The sequence below is a fragment of the Antechinus flavipes genome, chromosome 1 (genome assembly GCF_016432865.1).
Source record: "Antechinus flavipes isolate AdamAnt ecotype Samford, QLD, Australia chromosome 1, AdamAnt_v2, whole genome shotgun sequence".
In the NCBI taxonomy this organism is placed as follows: domain Eukaryota; kingdom Metazoa; phylum Chordata; class Mammalia; order Dasyuromorphia; family Dasyuridae; genus Antechinus; species Antechinus flavipes.
In genome coordinates, this window is record NC_067398.1 from 497,211,349 (window position 1) to 497,232,441 (window position 21,093).

Sequence of the window (21,093 nt, forward strand, 5' to 3'; positions counted from 1 at the left end):
TTCATTTTTGTTAGAATGAAGTCAAAGTGTCAGGAGAGTAGATGGACTGTAAATTAAATTTTAGTAAATTTAGTAAGTTAAAATTTAGGAGATTGTTGGGATATATTGGATATTGTGATATATTGGAAGCCCTAGATTTGCAATCAGAAGACCTACATTCAAGTCTTGATCCTATCATTATTTAGCATGTTACCTTGAGCAAGCAATTTTACATCATTTAGCTTCCATTTCCTCATATGTAGAATAATGGCTAGCATTTATATATCACTTTAAAATTTGCAAATATCCTTAAAAATATTACCTTATTTTATCCTTACAACTATTCTGGAAAGTTGGGATTATTATTATCTACATTTCAGAGATGAAGCCCAACACTCTAGTTGCCTATTAAAATTTGTATAAATACAATCTATTATCATTATTACTGTTGCTAAAAATTCGTTGAGCAGAATTTTTTTTTAAAAAAATTGTATGCAAGTCAATCACTAGTTTCCATAAATTCCCAGAATATATCCGTTATGATCAGAAACTAATAGTTCAATAAAAAAGAAAGAAAAGAAAGCTCACCATCTGTAGTGCAAGACCCTTCTGGGGCAGGCTTTTGTGAATAGGGAATTGGTGGGCTATTTGAATCTGACATTTCATCGTCTTCCTCTTCATCTTCCATTTCATTAGCAATTGGGTTGTTAGAAAAGTCCAGACTCCCATTTTGAGTGTAGCGGTGTACCAGTTCTTTATCCAGATCTTCCACTTTGGGTTTGACATCTGAGTAAGCAAACAAAGTGGACTCACTAAAAAAATGCCTTGAAGGAAAAAAAATTTCAGCAGAAAAATAAAATTCTCTGGAAGTTGTGTCTCAAGGAAGTGAGACAATTTCAAGCGATTGATTTAGAAAGCTCCAAAATTGGAAACTCTTTTAAGAGCAAGGAAGGCCACAATGTTGGTATTGTGTTTTGGGAGCTTACCTGCAGGAGAGAAGGGGTGTTGGTCTGGGTCCAAATAGAGCTGAGAAAAAATTGGCCTTGGTACAACACTACTACATCTCAAGGAGGCTTCTATTGAATTGTGAAGGGCTTCTTCAAATCGGGCAGATTTCAGTTGCCCTGCATATGAATTCCCCATGATCTAAAACAAACAAACAAATGACTGGATGAATGAATGGAAAATATATACAAATGAATGCAGTAGGGAGAGATCATCTATGTAAATTCTATTTATACACATTATAAATTCTGTCCTACCTTTCCTTGTTGACAAAACACTTATATGATTATGAAACTAATCTATTCAGGGTTATTGTTTTTAATAGTTTGTGGCAATTTTTTTAGGTTGCCCAACTATTCTGGTTAAAAAAAAAGGGGGGCCCTCTCTATATAGAACCTTTAGAGATTCTCATTTAATGAAGAACAAAAAACAACCACCTACTTATTCTATTCCTCTCCCCAGCTATAACAAGGGAATTTAATATTATGGCTGTTTCCACAAGCATTGGTTGGTTCCCCTAGTATTGGCACAGCCTCACTATGAGAGCATAACAAATGATGATAAACTTTCCAGGCACATAGTACCAATGATTTTTTAATTTGTTGGCTCTGGGAATAGATTATTTTTAAGTTTCACAAAGACTATATCAAATGAACTCAATCTCTGCAAGCCCCAAATGCTACAGAAAACTCTGTAAGGTCACAGACAGAAAGATGCATTTTCTAACTAGCACTATATTCTGAGCTCTGTTAATCTGTAATATACGCTTGGATACATACATCAAATCATGATCTCCTCAGTGCAAGTAATCTCTCTAATAATGCAAAACCCAATTCATGCATACTGTCATGTCTTCTCAAGCTGTGGAACTTTTGTTGCCATTCCCTGTGATTCTTTGTGGGGAGCTGACCCAAAATGAATGGGAGACTTTTTCAAGATTCTTTGATACTAGGTCAAGATCTCTTCATAAAAATTATCTACTGGACCTCAACTCATTACATGACCAAGTCACTACAATTTCTAGTCATAAATCTCTCTGATGACATCCTTCATATTATTTCTCCCATGTGATTCTTTTTAGTAAATATACTATATATAGTATGATATATATATGTATATGTATATATACATACATACTATAGTATATAGTAAATATACATATAGCAGTATGAGAATGCCTGCCATATAGAGCCATAATTAGGAATTTCTACACTCAGAGCTAATTCACTGAGGGAGGTAATAACATGAAAGTTATATATCCCTGCAGTCAGATGCAGTTATATTAGGGAAGAAGGCAAATATTTATTATAGACACTGCAATACGAGATGACTAATGAATGACAATTTGTAATTGCTGGGTTTTAGTAATTACAATTGCAATTACTTCACAATTATTGAATATTATATAAACACATCTCTTTATCTCTTGATGGGCATCCATCTTTGTCTAAGTCTCTGACTTTCAGATATCTTTGTCAGTTATCTCTAGCTATAGCCATATGTAATACAGATCTTAGAACCTTGGTAGCATTTAGCATATGATTGTTGATTGAACTAGTACTATTTTCTTAGTCACTTTGAATAAGGATTTGATAATAAAGGTATAAAGGCAAAGTCATTTAATGCCCTAAAACCTTGTTATATATAAATTCAGGAATGCTTAAATAAGTCTCTACAACTCATGCGCTGCCTTTCTTAACTCTTGCTCCTATTTTTATAGCACAGAGGCCCTCTACAGCCGGGATCTCAAACTCATGTAAAAATTGAGCCCTCTAACCCATGTATAAGGATCCCTGCCAGTTTCATATTGACTTAGAAATTTGATTGTATTTTTAAAATTTATTTTAAAAATATTTCTTATTTTTAAAATATATTTTAATCTAGTGCTGCTGGTGTCTGACACCTCTCCTCTACAAATTTTCTAAGTGGAAGGGAAAAAGTGATTCTCATAATTTCTTAAGATCTAAAAATGTGAAAACCCTGAGGTCTTAGGTTAACAAAATTTACAGCATATTCCTCCATCAATGTTTATTTCTCTATGTAGGGCACAACCACAGAAGTTGATATTATACATAAACATTATGTTTTATAATGCTTCAGATCCTTAGCCCTTTCATATTTGGGATTTGCTGCATTATGTAGTAAAAAAGGGTAGAGGAAACTGGTCTTGCTTCAGATGAGGGAGAGCCCTTTTTGGTTATAATTAATTGATTAACAATATTTAATCTTTCCAAATCTCAAAGGGAAACATTGAAATTTGGATTTTTTTGCATTAAAACTACATGTGATAAAGATAGTAGGAGCATAGAAGATAAATTGACATATATAATGTAGTACACATATAAAGATAATTTTTTTGACAGGTGGATTTTAAGTATCAAAATATTTTTTCCTCACCACCACCAGGCAATCTTTTTGCCCCTTCTTAATTGATTCTCTGGGTCACTCCCCACAAGTTCGATATTTTTTTCTTCTTTCATCAAGGCTCCCTCTGACCTTTCCCCTCCTTTTCATAATAACAGTACCTACCTTGTAGGATTTTACTTAATATGGTATCTGGTACATAGTAGGCACTATATGAATGCTAATTCACTCTACCCTGCCCTCTCAGTCTCCTTCCCTGGGAAAAAGATAGTCGAGTGGTTTTGCCATTTCTTTTTTCAGTTCATTTACCAGATGAGGAAATTCAGGCAAACAGGGTTAAATGACTTGTCCAGTGTCACATAGTTAGTAAGTGTCTGAGGCCACATTTAAATTCAGGTCCTGACTCCAGGGCCTTTTCTCTATTCACCTCACCTACTAGCTGTTCCTAGTCCTTTCTTGATTCCCACAATTGTAATGATCCTCCCTGTTCTCCAATAATTTTGTATCTATTTTGTATATGATTCAATAGTTAGTAATTTGTGAATGTGTTATATATTGCTAGTAGAATGTAAGCAACTTGAGGATAGAACTGCCTTTTGTATTTGCATTCTCAACAGTTTCCACAGAAAGTCTTAGTAAATGTTTGTTGATTGATGAGCTATAACCAGAAGAGTGGAGGTTAAGATGTCTATAGAGCACTGAGACAGATATTCAAAACAGGCATTTGTTGTGTAGAGCTGGGGCTCAGGAGAAAGATAAGATCTGGATATAAAAATTCAGAAGGAACTTACAAAGCCCTGATTTTGAACTATTGGAAGTTCATGAGATCATTAAGATAGAGAAAAGAGCCCAGCCAGAGTTTTGGAAGACATAGGTGGTTAAGAAATAGGGCACTGATGATGGCCCAATAATGGAGACTGATAAGAGAGAGCCAAAAAAGCAGAAGGAAAAGCAGGAGAGAGTTAAGTTTTAGAAGAACCACGAGGGAATAAAGTATTGTAGGCTGACAGTAGTGTCAAAACCTGCAACTAAATTAAAAACGAGGACTGAAAAAAGGCCGACAATTTTAGCAACTAAGGATTTTTATTGCTACCTTTTATTTCTATAGACCAGCCATACAATTCAATTTGACAAAGACTTATTAAGCACTGACCTAGGAACTGAACATACACAGACACAAATGAGACAGCTGGTAATTTCAAGGAATTTTGAGGGAAGCAAAGGGAAGAGGAAAAGGGATATAACATATATAGAGAGAAATAAATAATTCACTTCTTTCCAACCAGGGTCTGTAACTGTCTCTATAAAACCAGATGCTGTCATCAACTACCTGTGCTAAAATAACTTTGCACCTAAAGACAATTTTATGAGTCTCTCAGGATGTAGGATTATGAGTCTTCAAAAGTACAAAAGACAAGAAAAATAGAGTGAAGCACCTTGACTTTATTAAGGAAGTTGCCAAGAGACTTCAAATATTCACAATACAGACAAGAGTCAATCATTGAATCCTACACATTTCTATAGAGTCTATACCCTAGCTTCTTAAATTGTAGGTTGTGACTTCATATGGGGTCTTGTAACTGAATGTGGAGGTTGCAAAATTATGATCTATTATCAGTAGATGTTTGATTTGTATATCTATATACCAGGAATCATGTAAAAATTTCTTGAGTGAAAAGGAGTCCCAAATGGAAAGAATTTAAGAAGCCCTGGTCAACAGTATCCTGACTACTGGACATTCAAAAGCATTTTCATCTTTCTGTGATATAGAAAGTAGACAGCAAAAACAAAAACAAAAACAAACCAAAAAACCCAACTTACATTCCACAATTCCCTGGATTCCAATGTACTTATTTCTGTATGGCAGCAAAGTAATAAACACACACACAAATGCACAAATACATATACATACACATGTGTTTACAGATAAATCATTAATTTTGCTGTTGTTGCTTTAAGGGGAAAACAGAGATGAGATGATAAGTGAGATTGATTTTTTTTAGTGTGTATATGTGATTGGATGTAACTTTGAAGGCAATTCCACAGGAACATTCATTCTCTCCCTTTCTGTCTCCTTCTCCCTTTCTTCCCTTCTCTTTTTTCTCCTCCTCCTCTCCACAGAAAGAAACCCTCCAACAAATGTAAATGAACAACTTCTCTGGAGCAGACAGTCCTACAAAGTTGCTTCGGAATAAAGGTTAAGTCACTCATTGTTACTGAATATGTATCAAAGGCAGAATTTGAACTGAGATCTTTCTGACTCTAAAGTCAGCCACATTATTTTTCTACACAAACACTTATAATTCATGAATGTAACTGTATATCATAATATTTGTCTCTAAAACATCTATTCTCATATACTTTTCAAATATGTTAAAAGTCAATGTTTTACATCCTACAGATACTGATATTGAAGTAAGCCTTCCTGCTCCACTACATAAATTAAGGCATGGTTATAATACTTTGAAACAGAAGATAGTGGTAACACTAATTCTGACACATGGAACAGAAGAAAAGCAGGAGAGCATGGTAAATCAAATATAAGTAAACACAAAGTGGAGAAAGGACTGGGAAGATAGAGGAACTATCTATACCTTTCAAAGAAAAGGACTAATTTCTTCCTCAATTCTTCCTGGTCTATTCTATCAAATGTCTTGCTGCAAAGAGTGCATTAGACACTTATTTAATACCAAGATGTGACAATGTTGCAAGTATCCCCTTGGTGCTTGTAAGATTGTGTATGAATCCTAAAAAAATCCAGTCATAGAATCAAGTAAGAATATTTGGCATTAGGAATGAAGAGACCTAGTTTCAAGTGCTGACACATAATAACTATGTGACCTCAAGAAAGTCGCTTCATCTCTAAATCTCCTGGGGAACTAACGCTTGTCAAAAACTACTGAGCACATGGCTGATCTACATTGGTAGAAGAATATCTTCAGCGGGTGTTTACATATAACCACAAAATCACAGGTCTGGCAAGAATCACTATCATAATAAAAACAATGGTCCATTAATCAGTCAGTCAATAAACTTTCCTTTGAGGGAATTCTTTCCAGGAAATTTCTGTAGGAAATACCAGGAAAGCTTGCCATTCCACAGAAATGCTGAAGGGTCTGGGAGGTAATCAACAGTACTCCTTAAATTGTCCTGTTCCCCCCGCTTTTATGTGTCCCTTAGTTAGAATCAGTAAAAGATCCTCAAGAAAACCTGATTTCAAATTCCGCTTCAGTTATTAGGTATGTGATCATGAGCAAGTCACTTCACTTGTGCTTCTGTTTTCTCATCTGTAAAATGGGGATAATACTAGCACCTACCTTTTAGGGTTACTGTGAGGTCCAAATAAAATGACACACACAAAGTGCCTTGTAAACTTTAAAGCATTATATAAATGCTAGCTATTATTATAAAGATATGAAGTGCTATAAAGATCTTGTCTCATATCTTTGAAAGAGTTGCAAAACTGGTCTTAAGCACAGACTTGATGACCAAACTGACTATCAACTCATTGCAGAGGACTGACTTAGCTAGCACATATTAGTTCACATAAATGAACTCATTAAATAGATGTTCATTTAATATAGTAGGTTTTTCAAAAGATATTTCTTAAAATCCTAATCCAATGGCATTCTATGAGACTGGTAATATAGGAAACCTACAGTAATTGACCTCTTTTGCCTTGATTCTCAAAACAAATCAAGCATGAAGTGCTCTTCAGCATTATATTTGTAGAGCTGGATCTGGCTGAAAATCAACCCAAACAAAATAAAAGAGAAGCTAACAGATGGAAAAATATTTTTAGGCCACAAAAACCAAAATATAATAAGGCAAAAATATCTGTAAAATCCATCACATAAACAGACCTGTCCAATGTTGGGACTCTATTTACTCTATTACTGAATTTCCTTTGCAATCTGTTTTATATAGGAATTATAAAGGGTAGAAGGCATATCTATTTTTATTTCCTTTGAACAGCACTAGGTATTTACAATTCCCTCCAAAATGTTTTCAGTTAATAATGATGCTTCTAAAACAGAGGAGTCATTTCACCTCCATAGAATGTTGTATGCACCCAGATAAATAGTAGATCCAACATAGTTTTTATAAGAAGTGCCTGTAAGTCTCTGTAAGTCAAATGAAGACCAAACAATTATTATACATTCTACTAATCCTTTATCCTTTTTGGAGAGAAAGGACAGCTGAAAAAAATTAAAGTAGACCTCTACCACTTACCAAAGTTTCCATCAACTTTTTTCAATATCAGTCTTTCTCTTGGGGTATTTAAGGGAAATAACAGAGGGAAACATAATAGTTCAGTTTGAAGTGTTGGTATTGTTTAACCATATCACCTGCGTCTGATTCTTTGTGACATCATTCCAGGTATTCTTAGCAAAAATATCAATAGTTTGCCATTTTCTTCTCCAGCTCATTTTACAAATGAGAGGCAAATAAGAAAACTGAGGCAAATAAGGTTTATTTTCTGCATTTCTGCAGTAACTGAGTAAAAGTCTGAGGCTAGATTTGAACTCAGATTTTTGATTCCAGGCCTGACACTCTATCCATTATACCACTCAGCTTCCCTGTAGTGTTTGTACCTGTACCAGTACAACCTAAGATTGTAAATATTTTTGTCTTAATTTTTGTTGTAAGATTGTCAATATTTATAAATAAATAATTCATAAAGAATTACATGCTTACATATAAACATGCAAATATTTACAAGTTTATGTAAATGTTTACATATTTATAAATAATAAGGTTGTAAATATTTAAAGATGTAAATATTTTCATCAACCCCAAAACTTCTTAAGCTGTGGGTTATGAGCTGATATGGTGTTGTGTAACTGGAATGTTGGGGAGAGGGGTGTATCACAAAGTTATGATTCATTACCAGTAAATGTTTTATTTGTATACCTATTTTATATACCTAAAACCCAGGGTTGCATGAAAATTTCTCAAGTGAAAACAAGTTGTGAATGGAAAAGTTTAAGAAATCCTGATCTAAACAGTAAGTAAAAATAAGAATACTATTCTAATTGATAATATTAATATTCACACATGAAGCTGTCTATACAGTGAATCATTATTTCTCTAAGTATACATATGTAGATATGAAGACTTCATTCACTGACAACATATTTATTGTATATCTCCCATGTACAAGACAGACCTAAACAAGCTTAATGATTTTCTCATAGTCTAAAAAGTAAGAGTTTTTCCACCAAAAAAAAAAAAAAAACTCCAGATAAGGCAATTTATCCATATTTTGATGTAAAATAAGTATTCTGGACTCACAGCAAGTTATACTCTGCTATAATGCTTGTCCTTTCCATTCCATCAGCTACAGCCACTTAATTAAGGAAGAGGACAAAAGGAGGGGGGAAAAGAAAAGGAGACAGGAGACCTCTTTCTTTACACACTATATATAAGCTTCCCATGTTAACCACGTACTTGAAATTGTTCTTTCCAACAAAGTATAAACATTGTCTACAAAAACAAAATACAATGGACTCATCAGGTAAAAGCAAGTACATTTAAGAATACTACTGAAATTATTTCAACAAAGACTCTTGATGGCAGAGAGTTTTTGTAATTGCTTTGTCCTTGTCAATATACCGCAGCTGTAGGACAAGGAGCAAAACAGAAAGATCTAACTCAGGACAGGTGGCTAATAGGCATGAAGCTAGATAGGCATGAAACTAGACTACAAAAAAAAAAAAAATGCACTCCAAATACTGAAATAAATGGGAACAATGAACCAAGGATGACTTGCCTGAAAGAAAAAAAAACTTGAATGCACACTAGGGTACCAGAGGGAATGACAGTGTCAGGACCAGCACGAGTCTTATGTCTCTAAGGATGTTAGAACTATTTGTATCCCAGCTGGCTGAGAATGTGATTCTCTTTTCCATTTCATGTGGACTTAATCTATTAGATGCCACATCTAAAAAGAAAAGATCCTTTTAAATCATTTTTAATGCATATTAGTGATATTTGTAAAATTCTTCTTAAATATAGATGCTTTTGTTCTTGTTTCTGTTTTACAAAAAAAAGGGTTTTTTTCCTTTTTAACAAAAACTTTAATCATATAGTAAAAACTGGATGTCTCATATAAAATGAAATTGATTTTCTTTTTCTTTCTCCTCTACTCTTATTTCCAGGTATTCCCTCTAAAACCAGTTCTCTTACCACTATGCTACAGCAACAAGACAACACACACACACACCATACACCTTTATTGTGTTTTAAAATAACTTGTGAAAGAAATAAACTTTATGCTTTACTATGTTGATACTCTATAGATTGTACAGCAGCATATTTCTAGTTGTATCTATGGTAAAGGTTTATATGATTAACATATGTCTAGAAGCTGCATTGTTTGAAAAGAGTTTTACAATTAGTTATATTTTCAGAAACTAGGCAAGGACTACTAGATAGAGAGATGGTGTAAGAGGCTATCATATCAAGAATTCTTCTGTTTAGACTCAGAATAAGAAAAATTTCAAGGAGAGTGGTCTGACAGCTCCCTTTGAATACTGTCTTCCTTTCTATCTTGGGCATTTCTTCCCAACGCTTCTTCATTGCCAAGGCTAATCTCTCCACTCATGTGTCTCCTCTATTCCGCCCCCTAACTCCCAATGTTTTCGTATTCTTCTAGGACTTGACTCCATATATTATCTCCTCATGCTAATGTATCTTTGGTTTTTCAATCTCCATTGCTTTCTACCCATTGTCTACAAATATGCTCAGATCTCTATTATATAAGAAACAAAGCAATTCCCTAGATCCCTGCTACATATCTTGTAGTTGCTGTTTTATCCTCCTACTGCATTTCACTGTCAAACTTCTTGAGAATACTTTTTTTGTTTGGCTCCACAAGGAAGAAATAGGAACAGAAGGAGAAAATACAAAAAACACAAAGGTAGCCTGGATAGAGGAAAAACTTCATAAAAACTAGAGTCACCCCAAAATGGAATGCTGTATGGATTCCAGTGATCAACTGCATTTTAATGAAAATTTTTTTTCACAAATAGATTAGATGAGATAGGTCCTATCTGGGTCTCTTTTGACACCAAAATCCCGTGATTCAATTTTAACAATCATCCCTACACAGATATCTGAAATTTCTATCTACTCTAACCTTCCTCTGAAGCTCTAAATTGATCTTTGTATTTGACAACTAATAGCAACAAATGTTATAAAAAAGTACTAGATTTGGGGTCATAACACGTAAATCCCTATTTCTGCTACCTAGCTACCTATGATATAAGAAAAATCACTTAATCTTTCTGGACCTCAAACAGAACAAGATAGAATTGTAAACTGTTCAAGTGATTCTGAAGAGAAATGTGGAATTATGCAGAGAAAGTGACTAAAAATGATCATATCCATCAACCTAGAGATTCTACTGCTAGGAAAATATTTATAGCAGCACCTATAGCAAAGAACTGGAAACAAAATATATGTCCATCAACCAGAGAATGGCTAAAAAGTTGTGGTATGCCAATGAAAGGTAATACTACATAGGAAACATTTAAGGGGAGAAACATGAGAAAACATGAAAAAAATCAAAGTAAGCAATAGCAAGAAAATGATACACACAATTATTACAACAAAGTATAATGGACAGAAAAACTGCCAAGAAACTGAGACAAAATTTTTTGCAATTATAAATGACCAACCTTGGCTGCAAAGAAAAGATGAGAAGGAACCTCCTGCAGCTTCTTTATAGAAATTAAGGTATGGAAATTATAGGTATGGACTACTGATACTTTTTCAAAAAATAGGTTAGTTTTAACAGCCATCCCCCCCTTTTTTCCCTAAAAGAATAGATATTCTTTGGAGGGTGATCCATTAAAAACTTTTAAAAATCAAAACAAATTTATTCTTAAAAGACTAATAACATTTCCTTAGTGATGCTGTGTGGATGCTGATGAAAATCTAAGAATAATTGCAAGTGACTCAAAAAAAAAAAAAAAACAACTAAAAGTCATATCACAGGTATAACTAGGCATACCATATTGCATCAAAGAAGTTAAATAAAAGGCATTCAAATATATGAAAAACAAAGCAGTTGGGTGTGTCTTATAGCAAGAGCAAGGGATACCAGACAGACTGAAGTTTGAAACCTGATAACCACAAAATGTCAAAATATCCAGAGAAAGGTTCTACTGACTTAGGGAGATTTCTATGGAAGATTTATATTTCTTTATCAAATTATGCAGGGGCAGGGAGGTTGTGATTTTCATTCTGAGGTAAAGTATCTCTTGAGGAAGTACTCTTCATCAAAAGACAGAAGTATTGAAGAATTAATCTTTCATGGAAACTAAAATGATGGTGACAGTTTACTGAGATAGCAATTTACAATTTATAACATCATTTCCTTACAAAAACCTCTGAAGTGGATAATGTAAATATATATGAATTATTGTTATAATAACATATTTATATATACATATGTATGTTGAGTTTTTGACTTACACATACCCACAGCCCCATATATGTATGTATTGTGTATACACATATGCACCCTCTTTGTAGCCGAGGGAAAATTCAGTTTTGATTGCACAATAAAACAAAAAGTAAATTAAATGTTTTTTTTTTTTTTCCTCAATCCTTATCCTTCTTGACCTTGCAGGCTCTGAGTCAGCCATTCACCTTCTTTCTCTTCTCCTTGACTCTTCTCTTTAGATTTCCAAGACATTGCTATTTTTTGTTTGTCTTTCTTCTGATCTTAACACTCTTTCTAAATTTCTTTTGCCGATTCTCCATCCAGTTTATGCATATGAACAGTGGATGTCCCTCAAGACTTCATCCTCAGTTCTCACCTCTGCTCACTCTATACTCTTTCTCTTCATGATCTTATCAGCTCCATCGATTCAATTATTACCTCTATGGGATGATTTTCAAATCTGCTTACCCAACCTTAACTTCTTTCCTGATCTCCAGCCACATCTCATCCCTTTACTCCTAGACTACCTTAGAGTCTTGTGAGTGGTCTCCAAGTCTTTCCCCACTTCAATCTTCCACTAAGCTATAAATTTATCCACTTAGAGTTCAGTACTGAAAATGTTACTCCTCCCAGCATGCTATTCAATAAATTCCTATGTCTCTACAGTATTTCCAGGATCAAATATATCTGTTTTTTTTAAGTCCTTCACAATCCTCTCCTTCCTTCGCCAATCTTGTTGTACCTCATTCCCTCCCATATACTCTGCCATCCAGTATTACTGATCTCCTTGAAATCATCTCCTCTATTAAACTGAGTTACCTGAGAACAAGGAGTATATTTTGCCTTTCTTTTCAGTCTTCAGCGTTTAGCTTAAGTAGAGGCTTAACAAATATTTATTGACTTGACCTGACTGCGGATAAATAGGTACTGGAAGGGAAACCTTTTCTTCAAACTTCCATCAGCCTTCACTTTTTCTACTCTAAGATTCCTGTAGAACTGATGAGCTTTCTCTCTTGGCCAAAGCTCAGTCTCTCACATGTGCTGCAGTCTCTCAAGTTCCTGATACTCTGAATCTCTCTCTCCTTCTGAGATTACTCCTTTCTTTTAGATAATTTCCTTAAGGCAAGACCAACTCTCTCACACAATGTTTTTGATTGACTCAAGGAAGTATACAAGCAAGCCTTGTTCACACTTGATTTTGATTCATTGACTTAATAAGAATAATAAATAAAAAAAAATAATAACAAAAAGCCTCCATCCAATTTATGCCTATAAAGAGTAGGTGTCCCGAAGGACTTTGTCTTGTATGTATAAAAACATTAACTCCAATCCATAAGGTTGAAGATCAGGAGTTAGAAGAGCCCTCAGAGTCAATATAATTAGAGGCTTCATTTTTTTTTAAAATGAGGAATTTGAAGCTCATACTGATTTGAATCCAGATCCTCTCACCACAAAATCAGCTCCCCTTCTACTAGTCTACCCTATTTCCAGTTGTAACAATCTATTGGACAGGTAGGTATGCTGTGGATAGAATGCTAGACTTGGGGTCAGGAAGACTCTTCTTCCTGAGTTCATATCTGGCCTTACTTAACAAAGGCAATTTTTAAAAAGATTATTGCTTTATTCATATTATGTATTTCTACCAAATTAATTTTTTAAAATCACTCTCTGCCCATAATCATTCATGTCTTCTTATAGGTTATAAAGTCAAAGCCCTTTTAGTCCTTTACAATCTGTCTCTGAAGCCCTTTTAGTCCTTTACAATCTGTCTCTGACTTTTTCTCATTCTATGCTTCTTTATAAGCTCCATACTAAACTAAACTATCCCTCAAATTCATCTTATAATATTCTACTTCAGAATGTCTTTGGTCACAGAAAGGATTTGAATATAACCTTAGAATAATTTCCTTTCCACTCTGCCTATTAAAATCATATCCATTCTTTCAGGCCCAACTTAAATGCCATCTCTTAAACATAGCTTTCATTGTATCCCCTACCATTCCAAATCTAAAGTAATCTCCTCCTCTCTTGAATGCTCATGAAACTCTATTTTTTCCAGTGCCCTTGGCATTTTCTAATTTCTACTGTTTTTAGTTACAAACATTTTATCTTCCTTATTAGATTATAAAGCATATACTCCTGTCTATCTCTTTCTGCTTTGGAGTCAATCATACTAACCCCTCACACACATAGATAATTTATAGATTCTTGAATTGAACAGAATGTGTAAATTCAGAGTCTTTTAACTTTTAACTTTACTAATGAGTATATCCTTTTCAGTAGAAACATTCCCAGACTCGATGATTTTATGTGAGAGAACTATATGACAAAGTTAAAACACAGTTCCCTGCCTCAAAGAAGGCAAATTCCAAAAGAGAAAACTAATGCAAGTTACTTTTTTACCTAATTTTAAACACACCTGCAGCCCCATATATGTATGTATTGTGTACAAACATACACACATTTGTGTATGTATGTATTTTCTTTGGGAAAAATTCAGTTTTGCTTGCAAAATAGAACAAAAAGTAGATTAAATGTAATGTTGTTTTTTTTTTTCTCAATCCTTATCATTCTTGACCTTGCAGGCTCTGACGTCAGTGCTCACCTTCTTTCTCTTCTCCTTGACTCCTTTCTCTCTAGATTTCCAAGACATTGCTATCTCTTGTTTGTTGTCTTAACACTCTTTTTGAATTTCGTTTACTGAGTCTCCATCCAATTTATGCCTATAAACAGTGGGTGTCCCGAAAGACTTTGTCTTGTATGTATAAAAACATTAACTCCAATTCATATGGTTGAAAATCAGGAGCTTGAAGAGACCTCAGAGTCAATATAATTAGAGGCTCCATTTTTTTAAAATGAGGAATTTGAAGCTCATACTGATTTGAATCCACATCCTCTCACCACAAAATCAGCTCCCCTTCTACTATTCTACCCTATTTCCAGTTGTAAACAATCTATGGGACAAGCTAGGTATGCTGTGGATAGAATGCTAGACTTGGGGTCAGGAAGACTCTTCTTCCTGAATTCATATCTGGCATCAGACACTTGCTAGCTATGTGACTCTAGGCAGGTCACTTAACCCTATTTACCTCTGTTTCCTCATCTGTAAAATGAACTAGAGAAGAAAATGGCAAACCGTTCCAAGATCTTTGCAAGAAAATCCCAAATGGCATCATGAAGAGGTGGACACAACTGAAATATCTTAAGAAAATGATTCTCATAAAAGATAGTTGCGACATTGTAAAAAAGAGCAATAAATTTTAACTTGGGAAATCTTAGTTTTACTTTGAGTTCAGTCACTTATATAATGGTTGAATGACTGAACACATTTTTATCTTTGAATCTTCATTTTTTCATTTGTAAAGTAGCAACATGTTGTGAGAATAAAAACAAGATTAGGTGTAGAAAGTGCTTTGTAAATCTGTAAGGATTAAATAAATATTAGCTATTAAGAGCATCTGGGCTCCATCCCAGCTCTGAAACTTATGTAAAATGTTCATTCATTCAAGAATTCAGTATTTATTAAGTATCTGCTATGTGCCAGGCCCAGAACTAGGTATAAGGGACACACACACACACACACACACACACACACACACACACAGAAACAGAGAAGGGAGGGAGGGAAAGAGAGGAGAGAGAGAGAGAGAGGGGAGAGAGAGAGGAGAGAGAGAGAGAGAGAGAGAAACTCCCTTCTTTCAGAGAGTGTATACAATCATTTAATCTCTCTGAGCCTCAGTTCTCTCATCTGTAATAATAAGTCTTATAATGCTAACCTCCCAGAGTTGTTATATAAATGCTTTGCAAATATCAAAGCATTATATAAATATATTATTTTTAATGTTACTGTAGATCAATGTTTTCTCATTTCATTTTCTATAATAAATTTTATTAAAATTATAAACTTAAGTGATTTGTATTAGAAACTATTCATAGGAAGTATTGTCTATTCAAGAACATCTCCAAAAAAACTCATGGACATTCATTTCATTAATTTCATTAAAAATAAGTGACTTATACTGTTTTCATGCTCTTTTCTTCAAAATGTTCTAAATATATTATTGAGTCATTTCAGTCATGTCTTAGTCTTCATGACCCCATTTGGAGTCTTCTTGATAAAGATACTTGGAATGGTTTGCATTTCTTATCCAGCTTATTTTACAGATAAGAAAAGTCTGAGAATGGATTTGAACTCAGGGTTTCCTCATTCCAGGCCAGGCATTCTGTTCAACTGTGCCACCTTCAAAGATATAAATCATATTAAGAGTTCTCCAACTATTTTCAATAGTCTGTAGAATGCAAAAGTTGTCCTAATCTCTGTTTTGGAAACTTTTTAGTCAAAACTGTAAGTGTAATTTGTGTAACTATATATAGCAACTTAACTCTAAAACACACACACGTATGTATGTGTGCATCTCTTCCATACCTATATATGAATTCCACAGGTATTTTCTTCTTTCTTAATTTACTAGAAATACTGTTAAGAAGCAACTGCCATTTCTGAAAATTGTCACAATAAAAAGAAATTATTTACATATTTTTTTATATTTCTATTCTCCATCTTCTCCCACCCCCATCCTACTAGTAATTCTCCCATGTAATGAAGAGTTATTTGTTACTTCTGGAAGTCTTAACTTTCTTCCTTGAATACCATGAATTCTTGTGTAAAATAAACAAGTCTCTGTCAAGAATCTCTAGAGCTAGTGTAATGACCAGAGGCTATCCCTGGGCAACATCAAAGATACAAAACAGTAATAGGCAACGTGTGACCACTACCATGCCACCAGAGACCAATTTTTCAACATAGAGCAAAGCTAATCAGCCAGAACAGAAAACATTAAATACAGGGAAATGCTTCCAAAGTGTGGCTTACAGCATTCATCATACTTGCCACACATAGAGCTGTCCATACAACTTCAACAAAGAACCAAAACTTCAGGTGCTTATCATAACAATCATTAAAAATTTGCATGACATGCCTGAGGCAAAAACTAATTCCTCCCCAACTAGAAACGAATTTCAAAAGCTACTTCTCTTCAATTTTTCAAACTTGCAGCTTTTGAGTTGTTCTGGGACAAGCACAACTATTCACCTGCATCCCTTCTCTTTTCTTCCTTTTTTCTACACTATTTCCTAAGTTTTGAAAATGGAGTATCCAGACTAACAGTTAATTAAATGAGATCATTTTTCATTTCATTGGTCCCTACATCGAGAATTGGGTTTCATTTTTCATTATATGCTTCATTATATATTTGGATGATCCATTTAAGAAAATCCAACAACTTGTGTAAGTGAAAGGAAAAACAGATTCCCTACTGTAGTATATCATCTTTTAAAGATAAGCTAATTTTAGATTTACTTTTTTTTTAAAGTGCAGCAAATCAGAATTATTTTTTTTCTAAAAAAAAATCAGCATAATTTTCTATTTTTCCATTAGAATAAAATGTTTTGTCATCCACAGAGGAACACACTTACATACATCTGAATACATATTTTTAATGACATCCTGCAGAGAATCTATTTACAAAAATAAATAATATACCCTAAAACAACTTGAAATTTAAAGTGACATTTGACATTGTCTGGAACTGTCATTCCTACCAACTTTTATCTTTCCCTTCCATCTTCTCACACAGTATTTCCATATTCTATCCCTTAAAGATTTATTAAAAGTTTCTATTTGTCAATTTTGCCCCAACTTTAATGTTATTTAAGAGTCTCTATATTTGTCAAGCTATTGTTAACCAAAAGACTTATGATCCTAATTTTTTTAAATTGTGCATTGATTTATCTTAAGAAATCCAAAATTGAACACATTATCTTTTCCAAACATGTATCTTACTTTTAGAAAGTATACTTTTCTAAAAATGTAGAAAATCATCTCCACAGTTCATTTGTCCATCAAAAACCTACTTCCTACTACCCATTTAATCTTTATTCTCCATACTGTATAAATTATAAAGTTTATCACAGAATTTCCATCATTGCACTTCCATTTATATATATATATATATATATAGAGAGAGAGAGAGAGAGAGAGAGAGAGAGAGAGAGAGAGAGAGAGAGAGAGAGAGAGAGAGAGAGAGAGAGAGAGCGCCTTTTTCTAAAAGTCTTGGAGTCACAGAAGATCTGGGTTGACATAAAAAGTCCTTCCTGACACTAGAGGGGTTTCTCCCCTCTTCTATAGAGAGTGAATTTTCGTTGCTGTTGTTTTTAATCCTCTAAGGTCTTGACTCTGACATTGTGGTTCTCTATCTACTAATTTTAAAATGTGAAGACATTTATTCTCTTCCTCTCCTTTTCTATTTCTGTGAATCTCTTTCTGAATCTCTCATACTACTCCATGCACTTAATCATTTTTCACTTTTATTAGTTATTTGTACATATGTCTCATTTCAAGGCTGCAAGTTACTAAAACGAAGTAATTGTGTTTTTTTTCATCTTTGTATTTAGAATTTAATTCAATGTTGCTAAATAAATGACCAAATAACACTTAGTCATCAACTAACTCCTTTTTCTTTAAAACTCATCACAACTAAAATAAACCAAAAATCAAATTCCTCTTCCAGAAAACCCAATCAAAATTATTTATTCAGTTCAGAAAATCTAAAATAAATTAAAAGATGTCTTTTACATTGTATTAAGTTCTTGTGTTTTAAAGTTTTTCTTTAAAAATGAAATAATTTTTTTGATAAATGCAGCTTAAAAGTTAGCTTTTAAAATAAAATTTACCTTAAAAATTGTTTTAAAAGTATGTTTGTCATACTTTTAGACAAACTTAGTTACTGCAAAGAGACATATTTGTCAAAAACCTATTCTCTTTTCTCGAAAATTTATTTGGATTTAAGTCTGGAGAACAAATGGCATTTCACTAGCAGAGAAGTATTAAAATGATAGAGTATTTTGGAAGCCAAAGTACACTTTAACCTTAACTATCCTTTCGGACCTATATTGACTGCTTATATACGTTGCCAACATTTGGTAAGGATTATCCTTGCATTCAGACAAAAAGCAAGCATTCCTTAGATAAATCAGGACTTTTTGCCATGAGACTCATAAAACCTTTTCACAACACAGATTTTTCAAGAGAATCCTTTAAGGTTTTAGGAGGCTGCTCCTTTTACTAAGTAACAAAATACACCCCATGGTGTCTCACTGACCCCACTCAGCTGTCCTTTGACCTCTTCCATTGTTGTGTCCTAACTTCAGGGGCCACAGAATTTGCCTCCCATATCAAAAAGGCTACTGTTGCTTCCTCCTAGCACCTGGTGAAACAAAATTCAACAGTTCATATGTGTTTCTGTTTCTCTCTCTCTCTGTCTCTGTCTCTGTCTCTGTCTCTCTGTCTCTCTGTCTCTCTCTCTCTCTCTCTCTCTGTCTCTGTCTGTCTCTCTCTCTCTCTCTCTCTTCTCTCTCTCTCTCTCTCTCTCTCTCTCTGTCTCTGTCTCTCTCTGTCTCTCTCTCTCTGTCTTTCTCTCTTTCTTTCTGCCTCCCCCCCCCCCACTTTCTCCTCAAGTTCCCTCCTCTGACTATTCTCCAGATGTTCCAGGCTCAAATGTTAAGCCAACAACTGGGTTTTCGTAATCTTCCTGGTAACCCTAAGTAACAAACAGAGCCCGGACCCTAGTGGTAATGACCCTCTTGTTCTTTTTGGCCTCAAAAGGATACGATGGGTCATAAAAGTGAAAAAGATCTTTGGCCTCTCTTGGAAATGCTGGGTCATTTAAAGCACATTGTAACCTCCCAAAAGGAGGGAAAGGCAGTATCTTAGGGTCTTAATATATTATGCTGCTGCTCATAGGCAGGGCTAGAACAAACCAACAGCCTTAAAATTCTAAACTCCCAAGAAAACTCTGAATCTTCTTTGTCAGAGTGTGAGTGCCACCTTTGATAATTCTGAGTTCAAAGTGGCCTATTTTGGTGGCAAGCATTTTTTTTTTGGGGGGGGTAACCTCTTTAAAAAGCACCCTCCTCAGATTGGTGTTTTGCATAGAGCTTTTCAAAGAAAGTCTATTATAAACTATTTGTTTGAACCAGCAGCAGTCTGGGAAAATTTCCAACTTAAACCAACAGCCATGTGAAATTTTTATACATTAGCTAACATTTATATAGGGTTTACTATATGCCAGGCACTGTACTAACTACTTTACAATTATCATCTCACTTGATCTTCACAACAGCGCTGAGAAGTAGCTGCTCCTACATATTTTTGCCCATTTTACAAATAAGGAAACCGAGGCAAACTCAGATATTGAGGGAAAAATTGCCAGCAACCATCTTCCCTATTTGCTGATAACGAGATAGTTCATTAAACATTTTTGAGGATAGAAATGGATTCTTCCTAAAATATGTTTTCCCCACTCCACGTGTGTTTTGAAGAGTAAAGAATAATAAAATGTTGAAAGAGATCAAAGCAGTTCAAGAATCGATATAGTAGCTTCATTCAATTCCAAAATGAAAGAAATAAAAAAGCCCACTTATAATAAATCTTAATTCAGAGGAAAAGTCATTGGAAAAAAAAAATCGCGTTGTGATAGTACCTTAGCTTCTCTGTGTTAACCTTTCTGAGACACGTTCATGGTTGAGGCAGGAGCAAAGACTTCACGGAGCCTGCTGCTGCTGCTGCTCCTGCTAACAAGGCTGCAGCTGCTTGCTCTTGCTCCTGCCTGCTCTTGCTCCTGCCGCTTCTGCTGCTGCTGCCGCCGCTTCTGCTGCTGCAGCCCCTGCTGCTGCCGTCGCCGCTGCCGCCGCCGCTGCAGCTGCCGCCGGCCCTCGGGCCGCCTGCGAGTGCCTGAGCTCACCCAAGGCTCTTTCACACCTGCAAAATTAGCAAAACCAGAGCATAAGTGGAATTCCAAAAGTTTGATATTCCATATTTATAATTGCATCTAAATTTACATCCAACACCACAGGCTAAACATAGAAACAGCCTCCTTCCCTAATCTCCAAAGGTGACCAGATTTCCAAAGGCATAAACGCAAAAGTAATTACTGCCCTTGGGTTAGTTCTTGTTGAATATAAAACAAAAGGAAAAAATTTAAATTGTAAGTCAGTATTTTTGACGGGTGCCCTTAAGATGCTAAGAATTCTTTCCTTTGGAAGTCGTCTTGCCAGAAGCACAAGTGAAAGTTAATGTCACTTCTCCCGGTATTTTTACTTTACACAAAAAATTCACAGTCCCTGGTATCATTCAAAACATTATTAATTTAATAAAACATCAATATTAAATGCTGTAAAACTGCTTTAAAAGTTATTTGCCTAGCTTTGCTATTATTATTTTTATTTGCTATTAT

General features: G+C 34.5%; 1 protein-coding gene across 1 annotated transcript in view; it reads right to left on the reverse strand.

Moving 5' to 3' along the window:
• GREB1L (GREB1 like retinoic acid receptor coactivator) overlaps window positions 1-20,411 on the reverse strand; it is a 140,203-nt gene extending 119,792 nt beyond the window's left edge. The window contains exons 1-3 of the mRNA XM_051970360.1: window positions 20,341-20,411; window positions 966-1,125; window positions 568-765 (exon numbers count right to left, since the gene is read on the reverse strand). Coding sequence (XP_051826320.1) covers window positions 568-765; window positions 966-1,122 — 355 coding nt within the window. The 5' untranslated portion in view covers window positions 1,123-1,125; window positions 20,341-20,411. The remainder of the gene's footprint in view (window positions 1-567; window positions 766-965; window positions 1,126-20,340) is intronic.
• Between the last annotated feature and the right edge of the window lie 682 nt (window positions 20,412-21,093).